The sequence below is a fragment of the Dermacentor albipictus genome, chromosome 3, assembly GCF_038994185.2.
Source record: "Dermacentor albipictus isolate Rhodes 1998 colony chromosome 3, USDA_Dalb.pri_finalv2, whole genome shotgun sequence".
NCBI classification, from domain to species: Eukaryota; Metazoa; Arthropoda; class Arachnida; order Ixodida; family Ixodidae; genus Dermacentor; species Dermacentor albipictus.
This window is the reverse complement of record NC_091823.1, coordinates 42,654,144-42,670,753: the sequence shown is the minus strand read 5'-3', so window position 1 is coordinate 42,670,753 and position 16,610 is coordinate 42,654,144. Positions and strand designations below refer to the sequence as shown.

Here is a 16,610-nt window from a genome sequence, read left to right as displayed (position 1 = left end):
TTTTCGCCTTCTATCCTGATGATTCATAGTACCACCAGATTTGTGTCAAATAACAATTTTATTTTTCCAAGAGCACTAACTCCGCACTATGGCAAACAAACTGTTGAATTGACTTCCATATCAATATGGAATACTCTTCCTTTCATAATGAAAAACGCAAGATCTTTAACACAATTTCAAAGAGAACTAAAAATGCATTTTTTATTGACCGATTAACGGCACGGATTGCTGTAGTTGGTCTTTGTTCGTTTTTTTTTCTTCTTTTGTCTCTGTTCTTTCTTTTGTTGTTGTAAATAAACTGTTGGTATTTCTTTCCCGCACAATGTTGCTGCTACCATGAGGTATGCTAAACCTTGTTATTATTTGTAATCAATCCTTTATTTTGTTCTGTAAACGTTATTTTCTTGTTGCTTGTATACTTCCTAAAATTATGCTGTTGTTGCTTTCAGATGTTAACTACAATAACTGTTCTTGTACAGGAGGTCCCGATACAGACTTTGGCTATGGGACCTCCTTCTCCATACTAAATACTTGTAATGTGACCCAGCTTCTAATAATAAAAAATTCTCTGATTCTGATCTCTCTCTAGCAACTGACTTCTATGGTTGGGAAGCGCACTTCCAGTGATAGTATTCATATTTCTTTCCAGGGCAAGGCAAGCAACAATGTTGAGTGTTTCATTAAATGATAGGTACCAAAAAATGCTGTTGCATTTTTTTTTAGTAAAAGCAGCCAACTGTAAGTGTAAAATCTTTTCTTAAACTTGTTAGAATAAAAACTTGGGCCACTGTGTAAGAGAACAGGTTGCATCTCACTATGACATACTGCAAAGTAATCCCACTACTTCATTACTTTCTATTAACAAATGCCTGTTCAGCCACTCCTTTAGCATAAGCTGTATTTGCACCATTATTCAATTAAACATATCTGAATATTGCATATCCCCTTCAGGTGCTGTGTTGCGTGCAATTGTGCATGCCAAGATGGTGCTTCAAAAGCAATAGTTATGATGAACCTGTAGCGCCCTCCCTTGGGCAGCGCCTAGAACCCAGATAGCATGCGTCCGCATAAGAAGAAAATAAAGACGATGCCTGGCCATGGCACGTGAAGCCACAGTTCGCAGTTCTATTCTGGCGTCAATTCAGGTCAGTTGTCTCTTTACTTCGTGCCTTAGGCATAAGCCTACAAGTGGTGACCTAGGATGAACACGACGACTGATCCACCCGAACCCTCCACGGAGCAGGACTCATGTCCACAGGATGTCTCATTGCTGCAGCTTCGCCACCCGCCCTTCTGGCCCCAGAACCCCCAAGTTTGGTTTCACCAGATCGAGGCACATTTCTGCCTCTACTGCATCACCTCAGAAACGACGCGCTACTATCACATCGCCTTAGTCCTTCCTCCTTATGTTGCCAGTGAGCTCTCTAACATTCTCCCCGCACCCACGGGCACTACACCATATCAGCACCTCATGACCAAGGTGCTGGAGAGATTCATGCCCCTTTGGAATGCACCAACCTCCAGCAGCTCCTTACCGAGGAGGACCTTAGTGACCGGCGCTCCTCCCAACTGCTGTGGCGGATGCAAGAGCTTCTTGGCAAGCTGGGGAGCTTGACGTCCCCACCCACTCAGCATTGATTTGAGAGCTTTTCCTCCGATGCCTTTTCCAGCCCATCCGCTTCGTCCTCGTGGCGACTGGCCACATCACCCTCGACCACCTGGCGGAGCTCGCCGATCAGGTTCAAAAGGTGACTTCCCCTTTCGTCACTGCTGTCTTACCGCCTGTAAATCCGGCGATTGTGCACCTTGAGGCCCACATTGACAAGCTTGCCGCCTCAATCACCGCATTCCGGAAACCCCGCTCCCTCAGGGGACCCATGTGCCTCGTTTCTGTCATTGTGTTCTTTTGCGCACACATCAAGATTGCAGTCCCAGCCCTCCATCTCTCTGCTGGTACCACGGGCGTTCCCGACACCGAGCCACGAAGTGCCCACCTCCCTGTTCGTGGCCAGGGAATGCCCGCTGGGATCAATGATGGCAGTGTGTGGTCTCACTTGTCCCAGCCGCCTTTTTATGGTAACCGACAAGTTCTCCAGCGTCCTTATAGACATGGATGTGGAAATCAGCATGGTTCCTTCGACTAAGGCTCCTCGTTTCAGGTCTTCAGGGCAGTCGTTTCTTGCTGCCAACGCCTCGTCTAGAGTGACGTATGGACTCCAATCTCTTACCCTCGACTACGGCTTTCGCAGCACTTTTTGATGGACCTTCGTCATCGCAGTTGTGATTCACCTGTTCATCAGCTTGGACTTCCTCTTCTACTTCGACTTGGATGTCAGTGTGCGGCATCGTTGCCTCACAGATGGTCTGACTCATCTATCTTTTGAGACCTGTCCGACCTTGCTCCCATGAGCATCCGCATGCCGATGCCTTCCTCTCCATTCGTAAAGATCTTGGCGGATTTTCTAGAGTTAACAAAGCCATGCAACTTCACTCAGCTGCCTAAACATAGCTTGACACACCACATTGTCACTTGTGGTCCACCAGCAGCTACTTGACCACACTGCTTGTTTGGGGACCATCTAGCTATTGCCAAATGGGAGTCTTACAACATGCTGCAACTTAGCATTATATGCCCATCATCCAGTATGTGTGCTTCTCCGCTGCATCTAGTGCACAAGCATGATCCCGGTGATTGGCGTTCCTGTGGAGACTATCGAGCGTTGAATGCCTAATCTGTCCATGACAGCTGTCCGCTGCCTCACATCTAAGGCTTTACATCGCGCCTCGACAGCTGCGCCATTTTTAGCAAAGTGGACCTGGTTAAGGCGTAAAACCAAATTCCTATCAAACCTGCCGACGTACCTAATAACGCCATCACGACGCCTTTTGGTTTGTTTGAGTACGTGCAGATGCCTTGTGGACTCCGCACTTAAGCTCAAACCTTCAAGCAGTTCATTGCTGAGGTCACTTGGGGCCTCCCTACTGTGTTCGCATACCTTGATGGCGTCCTCATTGCCAGCCCTATGCCAGAAGATCATGAGCACCATCTATGTGCATTGTACCAATGTCTACAGCAGTACGGCCTGGTTGTGAAAGCCTCCAAGTGTGTTTACTGCGCATCTGAGCTCAAGTTTTTGGGCAATCACATATCATACAAGGGTATACGCCCTCTCCCGCCCCACATCAAGGCCATCCAGGATTATCCCCAGCCTAAAACACTGGGCCTCTTCAATTTTCGGAGTTCTGGCAGCCCGCTGGCAGCCAGATGGCAGCCAGCTAGTTCCAGTCCTGATTGGAAGTCACGTGGGCTGGGATCTCAAGACAACCCGAACCTGCCCGAAGTTTGCAAAATCGAACGCCGGGACAGCTGGCCGAATGTAAACATGCTACCAGCATGGCGGCACCCGATGAGGCCGGCGCGTGCTCGGCGTAGTCGGCCTATTTATGCGCTGCCAGCTTGAAAACATATAGCTGCATTCAGGGATACGATCACTTTCGCGCGATTTTGCACGGCTCAGCACAGGATGCGCACTGGGCCAACCTCACCTTGTGCAGCGCAACAGATGGCCTCCGACGCGTCCGGTGAGAAGACACGAAATCATGCATAAGTGATTGTATCCTCGAAAGCGATAGCTCAAAGATCCCTGCTCGCAGCGATCACGTTGCCCACTGGCGACATTGATGAGTTAGCGTTGTGTCATCACTTCACAAGACATGAAAAAGCAGGATATTGGATACGCCTTATACGCAAAAAATTTCGTACCAACCTGCTTGGGCTTCGATTTCAGAAGGTTTGTCGTGGCTGATGGTGCTTCTCATTTTGACCCTAAGGAGCTGGGGACGCGGCTGGTGCATGAGAATGCATGCCGCCTGTGACCAGCGAAAAGTTTCACACGAAAAACAACATTGGTCGCGATCATGAGAGCAATAAGCCATTATATGTGTGTCTAACATATGTGTGCCTACTACTCAACCAGTGTATTCTTGCATCAACGGCCTGCATTTCGGACACATATCAGTTTCGAGTTGCTACCCAAGCATACGCCAGCGAGATGGAGCGACCATGGGCTAGCTGCATCACCTTCGCTAACTGCAGAAAAAGGAAATATCTCTGCATACATATGCGAGATGTGAAAAGGAAAACCACCAGAGAAAGACGAACCGAAAATGTACCGCAATATCTGTGAATGAGTGTCTACAATTTGCATGGAACACGATGCAGATAACATGCACGCGTGAGAGCGCGGTGCCCTGATCACTGCCGCAAAGAAGCCTTGGGGATACACACACAAAAGCTTCAAACGGTTCACCACTACTCGTACCACACCGCTTCGTAATGTGCAACGGTGCATTAGCACCTAAAAAGATAAAGCTAGAAGTAAGGAAATCCGAAGATGACCGTAGACAGTTGGCTGAGTGAGGTAAATTTAAGTCCTCAAGTGCCCGCATTGCAATCCATGAAGTCCCCGCAAAGATGGTGGCGAGCACCCATCGCTTCTTTTAGTCGTCTGCTAGCCAGAGAACTTCCAGAGAGGAACCAGACCGAAATGGTCCTGGCAGATTCTGGCAGCTCGTGGGTAGCCAGAACCGTCCAGCCCTAGAAAAATGAATGCCCGGTGGAAGTGCGTGGCGCAGTGGGTGGAGCAACCCGAGAAAAATGAAGACGCTCGGGCTGGCTCTGGCAGCCCGCGGATAGCCAGAAGTGGAAAATCGAAGAAGCCCACCATGCCAGTTATGGTAATTCTTGGGGCTTGTGAATTTTTCCAGGCGCTTTATACCGCACTGTGCAGAGCTGCTTAGCCCGCTCACCAACCTCCTTCAGTCAACTACCAAGCCCGTTCTCTGCCATTTATTGCTTATTAGAAACTCGGGCTGCTTTTACTGCTGCCAAGCAAGCAGTTGGAACACTGTGCTTCTTATCCATCCGTGCAGCAACGCCCCTACTCGGTTGATGGTGGATGCCTCCAGCGTGGGCGTTGGAGCTGTCTTGCAGCAGGGAAATGATTTTGGGTGGAGACCTTTGTCTTTTTACTCTTGGAAGCCACTTCCTACTGAGACCCAGTATAGCATCTTTGGCCGAGAGCTGCTAGCCATCTACATTGCGATACGACACTTTTGGCATTTTCTGGAAGGATGCCAATTTACATGTTGACCAATCATAAGACACAAGCGTATGTTTTCCGCACCAACTCATTGAAGTATATGTTACGCGAACTCCACCCTCTCACTTATATTTTGGAATTTACAATCACCATCTGCCCTCTGAAAGGTACCGACAGCACCGCCACTGATGCCCTATCTCATATAGCCGCAGTTGACTCTGCATCAACAACCATCGACTGGGCCGCATTCTCTTCCACACAGCAGAATGACAGCGAGCTTGCTGCTTTTTGGGAGAACCCTGTTTTCTCAGCTTGTGCCCCATCCATGCTCGCCTGAGCCCTTGTGGTTCAATGTCTCAGCAGACCTTCTCCACCCTTTTGCTCCGGCTTCACTATGTCGCACCATTTTCCACTCTACACGACATATTGTATTGTGGTGGGAAAGATGTATTGTATTGTAAGATTGTATTGTGGTGGGAAGGATGTGATGGAGTGAGCCGGAGGTCTTTAACACATTCCAGGAGGCATTGTAGGAATTCTTGTGGCTGGGCTGGTAGCTTCGTTGATGTAAAGAAGTCCCCGAAGAGACGCAGAAACTACTATACACCAGCTCTGCTGCTGAGCACTGTAGGTTTGCCCAAAAGATGGCTGAATTTTTGCTGTCATTGCCATTATGTATTCATGTGGTGGGCTCACTTGTATCAAATATTGACCCATTTGATTAAGCCCTCAAATCAAATGAAAGCATATTTAGCGCCAGCAAACAAGGACGGAAGGGAGAAGACACATCCGTCCTTGTTTGCTGGCGCTAAATATGCTTTCAGTTTACGAACATGCCCAACTAATGGCAATGCTCAAATCAAATGGTCATTATTCGATGAGGTCCTCAACTCGAATAGTCACTTTTTTGAAAATATGAATATCTTTCTCATATTATTTGAATACTTTATGCTGTTGACCGTACATGATCAAACATGAAATTCTTGCAAGAATGATTTTCATCCCATCCACAGCAGACACAATGCAATAGAGCTCACTTCGTTGCTCAGTCAGCCAAACTTTTCCAACTAAACACAATCGCTCGCAATAAAATGTTGCTTAGACATGGCATGGCAGTTGGTATTGTATGGTAGTACTGATACATCATGCGTCTCCTATCCTTGCATTAAATCAGAATGTGTATTATTGCAATATATATTATACATAGTGGCACCATCTGCTGTGGCACTTCAAACTAAAGAAAAATTATTTTTTTCACTCTGCTGTCACTGCTGATGACATACGTGTCTGGTTGGGGACCAACATTACTAGTTTGGTTCTCATAACATTGGTTGGAACAGTATACACAGATATTAATTGGTCGACAAGGTTAGCTCTATACATTTTATGTGATATTGCTAACACCTAAGGGCCCTAAGTTTGTGAACAATAGCTTAGTTGTTCCTAATGCTTGCTTTCCACATTTAATAAAGCATGCTTTATTATGTTCAGTGTATTGTCAGAAACATTCAATTGTGAATACCAGAATGTTAAAATTGTTTGATATTAATGGTAAGGTGACTGTATGCTATTCATGAACTATTATAAAAATATTAGATATTTGCTCCTTGCATTATTCAATTCATATTTGATTTGCTTCTGGCACAATTTGATTCCTGTACAATTTGGTCTCAAGAACTGCTATTTGCACACCCCTATTACGCATAGCAGATATCCCTAGATTATGCTACCCTTACTTACTTTTTAGAAATCATTCCCTTTTTTGACACATTGATTGAAAAAGCCAGATGATGACCAGAGAAAATGAAGGGCAACCGTTTAATTTTGCATTTCATGCCTGAACCATAATGCTGATGGTGCCATTGTGATGCCACAAATTTTGCACTATTTCCACTTCAGCTGCTATTGTGCAGAGGAACACTTCTCAAATGTCATCAGGTTGAGTGCTTACATAATTTTCATTGCCACACATTTTTTCTCTATTTGTCAACGATTGCATAGACCTGAGCAGATAGTATGAAAATTCATGATGTCAACTGGGGATATGGTGTGGCAATTTATATTTATATAAATGACAATACCGCTGGATGTCTTTTCGCAGCCAAAGCAGAGAAGGTACATTTGAAAAAGAAAGACACTTTCAGAAAGAAAAATAATGTCAAATAACTATTGAAAAAGAAAAGCATAGATGCTTTTAGGCAACTGCACAGAACAATGGTGCTAATTACTAAGTATGCAAATTTAATAAAATGAGCAAGAAAGGACACGTAAGAAGGCAAGATCACCAGTACCTTATTTCAAAATATGGCACTTAGGTTATAATCACAGGAAATAAATCACGCACTTCATTTTTAAATGACAAGCAACTGCAGACAAGAAAGAGTAGATTGAGTGCTTTGTTCGCGGCTTCTTTTAGAAGCATGATTCAATCTCTTATGTTTCTGTGAAAAATATAAACTTGTAAGCATTTGTTCTAGCCAGGGGCATGATAGGGGTATGTTCATGTTTTTCATGAGTATTTCTAGACATGTTAAATTGTAACTGTCAAAATATATTTTAGTTTGGCCGTTGACGTATAAAGCATCTTAAGACAGAGTAACTTACAGCGTTCCTCCAGTGTGGTGTCACCAGCCATCTCCAATTTTTACTTCCCTTATTGTTTGACAAGCCTCCAGTTTTGTTAATAAAGTGTACTGTATCATCATCATCATCATCGGCCTATTTTATGTCCACTGCAGAATGCAGGCCATCTCCCTGTGCTGTATCACTCTGGCTTGACTTGATATCACTCTTCAATGTCCCATTAACATGTGGGAACATTCTGCGCAGGCAATGGTGGTGAAAAACATCTGCTGCATAGGAGCGGGCTATGTTGGGGGCCCCACGTGCAGCGTTATTGCCCACAAGTGCCCCGACATCAAAGTTGTGGTCGCGGACAAGAGCCCCGAGCGCATCAAGCAGTGGAACTCTGATGAGCTGCCTATTTACGAGGTTAGAGAACTTGCATGTGTTGTTAATCTTTCTTTTAATAAACTTTAATGAAACAAAATCCATGTTTCTTTTTCTTTTTGATATTGCGGCTTGTAGAGTACTTTTATACCTTAAGGCTTAGGCACACTTGAATAGCTCTTTGTGATAAGGCTCATTAGTTTCATGATAGCCTTTAAAAGGAGTTCTACATGACATTTCCGGCTTCTGTTTGTTTGTTTCTTCTGTGTTAAGTGAAGGTACAAATCCTCTATGCCGTACGAGATATACTGGAAAGCATCAGAGTACCCTAAATAATTTACTATAGTAGACACATTGTAAAATCTACAAAGCAGCTTTTCTGCATTGTGAAAGTTATGCACAATGGCTGCACAGTCCATCCTCATTGCAAAAGTTAGGTGCAATGTAGCATCTGCTAGCACATATTCGGCTTCTGGAGAAGCCTGCATATTATGGCCCAATCCCTTTGTAGCCCCTCCATTGATGCCTTCGCGCTCTTTAGATTTCATTATTTCCGCTTGAACCCGCCGTGGTTGCTTAGTGGCTATGGTGTTGGGCTGCTAACCATGAGGTTGCAAGATTGAATCCTGGCCACGGCAGCTGTACTTCGATGGGGGCAAAATGCAAAAGCAGCCGTGTACTTGGATTTAGGTGCACAATAAAGAACCCAACGTGGTCAAAATTTACAGAGTCCCCCACTACGGCATGCCTTATATTCAGATTGCGGTTTTGGCACATAGAACCCCATAATACAATAATAAATATTTCCGCTTGAATAGTGCAAGGTGGCAGGCCGGCCGGACAGGCCGCCATTGGAATATGAACCTGGCAACGTTTAACGCTAGAATGTTATCTAGTGAGGCGAGTCTAGCAGTGCTATTGGAGGAATTAGAGAGCAGTAAATGGGATATAATGGGGCTCAGTGAAGTTAGGAGGCCAAAAGAAGCATATACAGTGCTAAAAAGCAGGCACGTCCTGTGCTACCAAAGCTTAGCGGAGAGACAAGAACTAGGAGTCGGATTCCTGATTAATAAGAATATAGTAGTTGGTAACATACAGGAATTCTATAGCATTAACGAGAGGGTGGCAGGTCTTGTTGTGAAACTTAATAAGAGGTACAAAATGAAGGTTGTACAGGTCTACGCCCGTACATCCAGTCATGATGACCAGGAAGTCGAAAGCTTCTATGAAGACGTGGAATCGGCGATTGATAAAGTCAAAACAAAATACACTATACTAATGGGCGACTTTAATGCCAAGGTAGGCAAAAAGCAGGCTGGAGACAAGGCAGTGGGGGAATATGGCATAGGCACTAGGAATAGCAGGGGAGAGTTATTAGTAGAGTTTGCGGAACAGAATAATATGCGGATAATGAATACCTTCTTCGGCAAGCGGGATAGCCGAAAGTGGACTTGGAGGAGCCCGATCGGCGAGACTAGAAATGAAATAGACTTCATACTCTGCGCTAACCCTGGCATCATACAAGATTTGGACGTGCTCGGCAAGGTGCGCTGCAGTGACCACAGAATGGTAAGAACTCGAATTAGCCTAGACCTGAGGAGGGAAAAGAAGAAACTGGTACATAAGAAGCCGATCAATGAGTTCGCAGTAAGAGGGAAAATAGAGGAATTCCAGATCAAGCTACAGAACAGGTATTCGGCTTTAACTCAGGAAGAGGACCTTAGTGTTGAAGCAATGAACGACAATCTTGTGGGCATCATTAAGGAGTGTGCAATGGAAGTCGGTGGTAATTCCATTAGGCAGGATACCAGCAAACTATCGCAGGAGACGAAAGATCTGATCAAGAAACGCCAATGTATGAAAGCCTCTAACCCTACAGCTAGAATAGAACTGGCAGAACTTTCGAAGTTAATCAACAAGCGCAAGACAGCTGACATAAGGAAGTATAATATGGATAGAATTGAACATGATCTTAGGAACGGAGGAAGCCTAAAAACAGTGAGGAAGAAACTAGGAATTGGCAAGAATCAGATGTATGCGTTAAGAGACAAAGCCGGCAATATCATTACTAATATGGATGAGATAGTTCAAGTGGCTGAGGACTTCTATAGAAATTTATACAGTACCAGTGGCACCCACGACGATAATGGAAGAGAAAATAGTCTAGAGGAATTCGAAATCCCAAAGTTAACGCCGGAAGAAGTAAAGAAAGCCTTGGGAGATATGCAAAGGGGGAAGGCAGCTGGGGAGGATCAGGTAACAGCAGATTTGTTGAAGGATGGTGGACAGATTGTTCTAGAGAAACTGGCCACCCTGTATACGCAATGCCTCATAACCTCGAGCGTACCGGAATCTTGGAAGGACGCTAACATAATCCTAATCCATAAGAAAGGGGACGCCAAAGACTTGAAAAATTATAGACCGATCAGCTTACTGTCAGTTGCCTACAAACTATTTACTAAGATAATCGCAAATAGAATCAGGAACACCTTAGACTTCTGTCAAGCAAAGGACCAGGCAGGATTCCGTAAAGGCTACTCAATAATAAACCATATTCACACTATCAAAGAGAAATGTGCGGAATATAACCTACCCTTATATATATATAGCTTTTATTGATTACGAGAAAGCGTTTGATTCTGTCGAAAGCTCGGCAGTCATGGAGGCATTACGGAACTAGGGTGTAGAGGAGCCATATGTAAAAATACTGAAAGATATCTATAGCGGCTCCACAGCCACCGTAGTCCTCCATAAAGGAAGCAACAAAATCCCAATAAAGAAAGGCGTCAGGCAGGGAGGTACGATGTCTCCAATGCTATTCACAGCGTGCTTACAGGAGGTATTCAGAGAACTGGATTGGGAAGAATAGAGGATAAAAGTTAATGGAGAATACCTTAGTAACTTGCGATTCGCTGATGATATTGCCTTGCCTAGTAACTCAGCGGACCAATTGCAATGCATGCTTACTGATCTGGAGAGGCAAAGCAGAAGAGTGGGTTTAAAAATTAATCTGCAGAAAACTAAAGTAATGTTTAACAGTATCGGAAGAGAACAGCAATTTACAATAGGTAGCAAGGCACTGGAAGTGGTAAGGGAATACATCTACTTAGGGCAGGTGGTGACGGCGGATCCGAATCATGAAACGGAAATAATCAGAAGAATAAGAATGGGCTGGGGTGCGTTTGGCAGGCATTCTCAGATCATGAACAGCAGGTTGCCATTATCCCTCAAGAGAAAAGTGTATAAAAGCTGTGTCTTACCAGTACTCACTTACAGGGCAGAAACTTGGAGGCTTACGAAAAAGGTTCTACTCAAATCGAGGACGACGCAACGAGCTATGGAAAGAAGAATGATAGGTGTAACGTTAAGGGATAAGAAAAGAGCAGATTGGGTGAGGGAACAAATGCGAGTTAATGACATCTTAGTTGAAATCAAGAAAAAGAAATGGGCATGGGCAGGTCATGTAATGAGGAGGGAAGATAACCGATGGTCATTAAGGGTTACGGACTGGATTCCAAGGGAAGGGAAGCGTAGCAGGGGGCGGCAGAAAGTTAGGTGGGCGGATGACATTAAGACATTTGCAGGGACAACATGGCCACAATTAGTACATGACCAGGGTAGTTGGAGAAGTATGGGAGAGGCCTTTGCCCTGCAGTGGGTATAACTAGGCTGATGATGATGATGATGATGATGATGATGATGATGATGATGATGAGTGCAAGGTGCTTCTGGAATGTAGTACATGCATTCACAGAAGCTGTAAATACAAGGTGCTATGTTGAAACTAACAAGTCCTGTGGTTGCACAGCCATTGTGCAGGAAATCCTGCAGTTCGGGAGATGTGCCTTGAAGTTTTTAAACTCTAAAACCAAAAATGCAAAACAACAGAAAAGAACAGCTGCTTGAGCTGAACACCTCAGGGCTGTGGTGTCCTGCTCCATCACTCTGTCTGTGTTTTTTTTTTCACACTCTTGTTTTTAGCAGTGCAAAATGAACAAGCCAAAAAGTCCCGTCTTTTGCAACTTGTTAATACTTGTTCCTACAAACTAGTTTTGGTACTCGGGAGGTGTGTGTGTCATGACGTCATCATAAACTGGTTCGCTTTGTTACTGCGATTGCTGCAGCTCTCGCACATGAGTGGAGCCAAAAGGCACGCACTCAGCATTTATTATATGAGCATCATCATCATACCTAACGTTATTGCTACACGTCATCAAATATTTATCTATGTCATGACATCATGATGTTGTCGATGATGGCACGTCCATCATCTTGAGGCTAACTTTAGAATTGCATAAAAATATCTTGTGTTTCGTAACAATTAGTACTATTATGAGGGGTTTTTTGTTTCCTTTAATATAGGACACGAGACATGAAATTCTGACAGTGTGCATCTACACATATCTAGTTTGATCCATGGAAGATTGTTTATGTTGTGTCAGATGTGGAAATAAGGTTGAGTGGACGAGCTGATGCCTCTGACATCACCATTTGTACACGACTCTCAGCTTCAATAGTTCTGCGAGTACTAGGTCGGCTGTCTCATGCAAAACAACCTACATGTGTGGGAAAACCTGCTTACACTAGTTTGCATACCTCCTGTTCGCTCTTCTTTTTAAAGAAGAATTAAGCCAGTCTTGCTTGAGCGGTTAACTCCTTGCAATTCTTGTGCACTCTGCCTGCCATCGCAGTAGCTAACCAGAGTGTAATCTAACCGCAATGCTGGCAGAAATAGCTTTTTACTTCATCATTCTTTTTGCGATGTCTATTACTTTCCTTTATTCAGTATGCATCTATAAGTGTTCTGTTGTTGTCTTGTTGGAATACGAGTCATATGTAGAGTAGTCCCTGTTCCACACTTCACCCTGTTTTGTACAAATGTCTTTTTTTAACATAATTTTTTTTGTTATAGAAAGTGTTTTATGGCTGGTAAACTACCCCCTCTATTTGGGGTAATCATTAAGATGCAGTCACCTCTAGCTAGTGAAACAGAATTATATATATATAGCAAGAAGAAGAGGCTCTTTAATGAATCCATTAGAGGTTTGCCTGGAAGCACACCTACCTTGCAACTACAGAGGCATCAGAATGCCTGGGATGCCTAAGGCTTGCTTAAGTAAGAATTAGGGAGATACTTTTATTAATCTCAGTATTGCATACCTAGAGCAAGACTAATGTCGCCTATACTAACCCATGCAATGTTCTCTTCCACTCAGCCTCACTTGGATGACATTGTCAAAAGCTGTCGTGGACGGAACCTCTTCTTTTCATGCGACATAGACAAGGCTATTCAGGAGGCTGATCTGATCTTCATTTCAGTCAACACGCCAACGAAGAACTATGGGTTTGGAAAGGTGTGCAGCCTTGCACACTTCTTTTTCACTGCTCGCTTGAAATATAGTCTAAAATTGCAGTGTTACCTTCTCTGATTACAGAGCATGCTCACATTCATGCAAAATATAACCCTGGAACAAGTGTTAATAAAGCATGAGTGTCACAAGAAAGGTTATATTCATCAAGGCCTAGCATATGAATAGCCCTGCATATTGCATGGTTCATAACTGCTTCAAGCACAAGCCACATGCCTGAGTTCCATTCTCCAGAACTGGAAATCTAGTTTTTCTTGTTCACAAGCCATTTTTGTGCTGTCAAATGTGCAGACGGTATAGTACTATTTCCTGTGGCTAATTTTTGAATCCACCTGCATACTGTAATGCTGATGTTGTATTGTGTTTGCGTAATGTATGTAATGTAATGTATGCACAGTGTGTAATGCTGTGTTGTGCAGCATAATTTCATGGCATGACTAATGCTTAACATGTGATATAATTCAGATGAGACAGAGGCTCAAAGGAAGATGAAGACTTGGTTGGAAGTGATCAGCAAGGATCAAACAAGGGACTCCTCGGTCTGAAGCCAACATTTCAACAAGTTCCATTATCAAAACGTTGGCTCCAGGCTGAGGTTTCCCTTGTTTGGCCACTGTTGATCCTGGGATTTAATGTAATTTTTCATTTGTAATGCCCAACACGGTTCCACATGAAGCAAAACTAAAGCTACATGTTCACCTTTTTCATGGAGAACACATCCATATTAGAAAAAAACAATGAAATATTATTTGAGTTAGAACTTAAGAGGCAAGAATTTGCACTGAGTTACAATGAGATTATTTCTGATTCAGGGAAGGGCAGCTGACCTGCAGTATGTGGAGGCTGCTGCCAGGAACATAGCCGAGAAGGCCACTACACCAAAGATTGTTGTTGAGAAAAGCACTGTCCCCGTCAAAGCTGCAGAGAGCATTAGCCGTATCCTCAAGGCCAACATAATGCAGGGAGCTAACTTCCAGGTAAGTCTTAGTAACACACTCTGTTGGTGGAGGTAACTGGTTTCAAAACAAAAATGTACATCCTAAAAGCTGTGTTGCAGGTCTATTGTTTGGTTAAAACTCACCAGGCGAGGGTGGCACATTTTATTTCGGTGAAAGCTGTATTGTACCTTTGGACTTCAGGTTTACACTTGCGTTGGTGCAGTGAAACCTCGTTACTATGAACACCACATCAGATTAACGAACTTATGTGAAATGCAAAGCACTTAACTATGGGACCCCGTTGACGCAGATACACGTGGTGCCCAGTCATCACAATTTTCCTCCCCCAATGATCTCGTAGTGCTCAGTAACACTTGATCCCAACCTACATTTCAATCACATGTTGTTCACAACTGGATGGATGGTGCATTAGCATCTCTTGCTCTCACCTGGTGTGGCTTTGCATGGTTCGTTAGCGATTCCATTAGCAGTCATTTGACTTTGGGACCCTCGCCTGTATACTACTAACAACCAACTGTGTATGTTGAATGAAAAATAAAGTGAAACTGAAACTGAAACTTTGATCATCAAAACATTCAATTCTCCCTTTTCTGTCAAAAAACAAGCCTCAACTAAAATGCCTTACCAAATTTGTAACACACAAAATTTTGGAATTGCTCTCCAATTATAATTGCTTCCTTTAGTTCTGATAACACCCATTCACTAAAAAGAAGTCTTAAAATTTTTGTTAATAAATTCTATATTTTCAGACACTTGTGCAAAACTAATTCATGACCAGTTGTTCTGCGACCAGGCAGAAGCAATTCCTGACCAGATTTAATGATTGAACATAAATGCATCGGGGCAATGCTTTGGTGTTTTCGAAAAACAACAGAACTCCAGCTCTGGTACTTTTACGAACATTAATGATACAATACTTTGGCCGCTATAAAGTACACATTGATCTTGCTCACATATCTACCTCCAGGCGGCTTTGCACATCAGCAGGAAAACGAAATATATTCAACCTCTAATTCCAGATTTCATTTGGAAAACATCACGTCACACAACAACTCATCACTTCCTCTTTCGGACTGTGGTTTCACAAGGAGTGACTTCTCTAAGTTGTTTGACACCCACATTTCTGCACATCCAATTATGATTAGTACACCCGGCTCCGATAATTAATGGCTTATCATGATCCGACTAATGATGTGCCTTTCACCATTAAAGCATATAATACCTTGTATGAAACCAAGACCTTGGGCTCTGCTCAGGGTTGGAATGGGCTCGCTCTTTCCGTGGTGAAAATTATTTTTCATAAGCAACAAGTACTCATCCATTTCGTATCTAATTCTTCTATAAGACTAATGCACTTGCCTATTTCTAGGTGAAAAGGTTGCATTATAGTTCTAGCAAAACCAAACCAACCAGCCGATTCACTTATCTACCGACCTGACATAATGAGTGCCATTTCTGGCGAAATTTTAGGACTTTTAAATTCACCTTGGTACTACCGTATTTGGTCGTTTATAAAGCGGTCACGATTATAAGGTGAGGGTGCAGTTGGGGGACCCAAGAAAAAAAGAACTTAGTAAGCACTGTAATGTAGCACGATATAGAGTAGCCGACGGATTATTCAGACTTGATGGGCGATTGCCAGAAATACTGAATTACTAACACAGCCAGAACGCAATATGGCAACCATGAAATATGGGAGAAGGGAGCTTCAACTTGGGAGTGGAGGTCATATGTAAATTTTGCCTTTAGGTGTGACTTCACGGCATATTGTTATGCACTGCTGCAAAGCCACACCATAAGGTGAAATTGACACTGCCGTGAAAGCACACCTAAAGGAAAAAAATACAAATGGCACACACTCCACCTTTACTATACCTCGCATAAAAGTTGGGGGTGACTTCGAGGCTAAGGATTCTGAGAAAAACTTTGGCTTGTATTCGCATAAATACAATATTTTCTATACTGTAGTAATTTACTCCATCTTAAACAAGTTGGTTTTACACATCACAAGAGTTTGCTCCTCACCCTATGTGTGTTCTGTAAAACACTCAATTAAATTGAAGATAAAAAGCTACGTATTTCATTCATTTCTCATGATTTATAAGGTGCTTTCAACAGTCTTTGACATACCAAAGTATTAAAGTTTCTGAGGTCTCATACCTGCCATAAAAACCTTTACCGGTTAATAAAATATTTCCTTGAACATCGAACTGTTATTTACCACTCTAGTG

At 43.4% G+C, this 16,610-nt stretch overlaps 1 protein-coding gene across 3 annotated transcripts in view; it reads left to right on the top strand.

The window, feature by feature from the left end:
* Positions 1 to 16,610, top strand: part of sgl (UDP-glucose 6-dehydrogenase sgl) — a 35,274-nt gene that overhangs the window by 3,702 nt on the left and 14,962 nt on the right. For 2 of the 3 annotated variants that reach the window (XM_065432681.2, XM_065432680.2), the window contains exons 2-4: positions 7,932 to 8,093; positions 13,268 to 13,405; positions 14,233 to 14,397. In XM_065432681.2, coding sequence (XP_065288753.1) covers positions 7,935 to 8,093; positions 13,268 to 13,405; positions 14,233 to 14,397 — 462 coding nt within the window. In that variant the 5' untranslated portion in view covers positions 7,932 to 7,934. Of the gene's footprint in view, positions 1 to 7,910; positions 8,094 to 13,267; positions 13,406 to 14,232; positions 14,398 to 16,610 lie in introns of those variants that run through there. The other variant, XM_065432679.1, reaches the window with a different exon arrangement.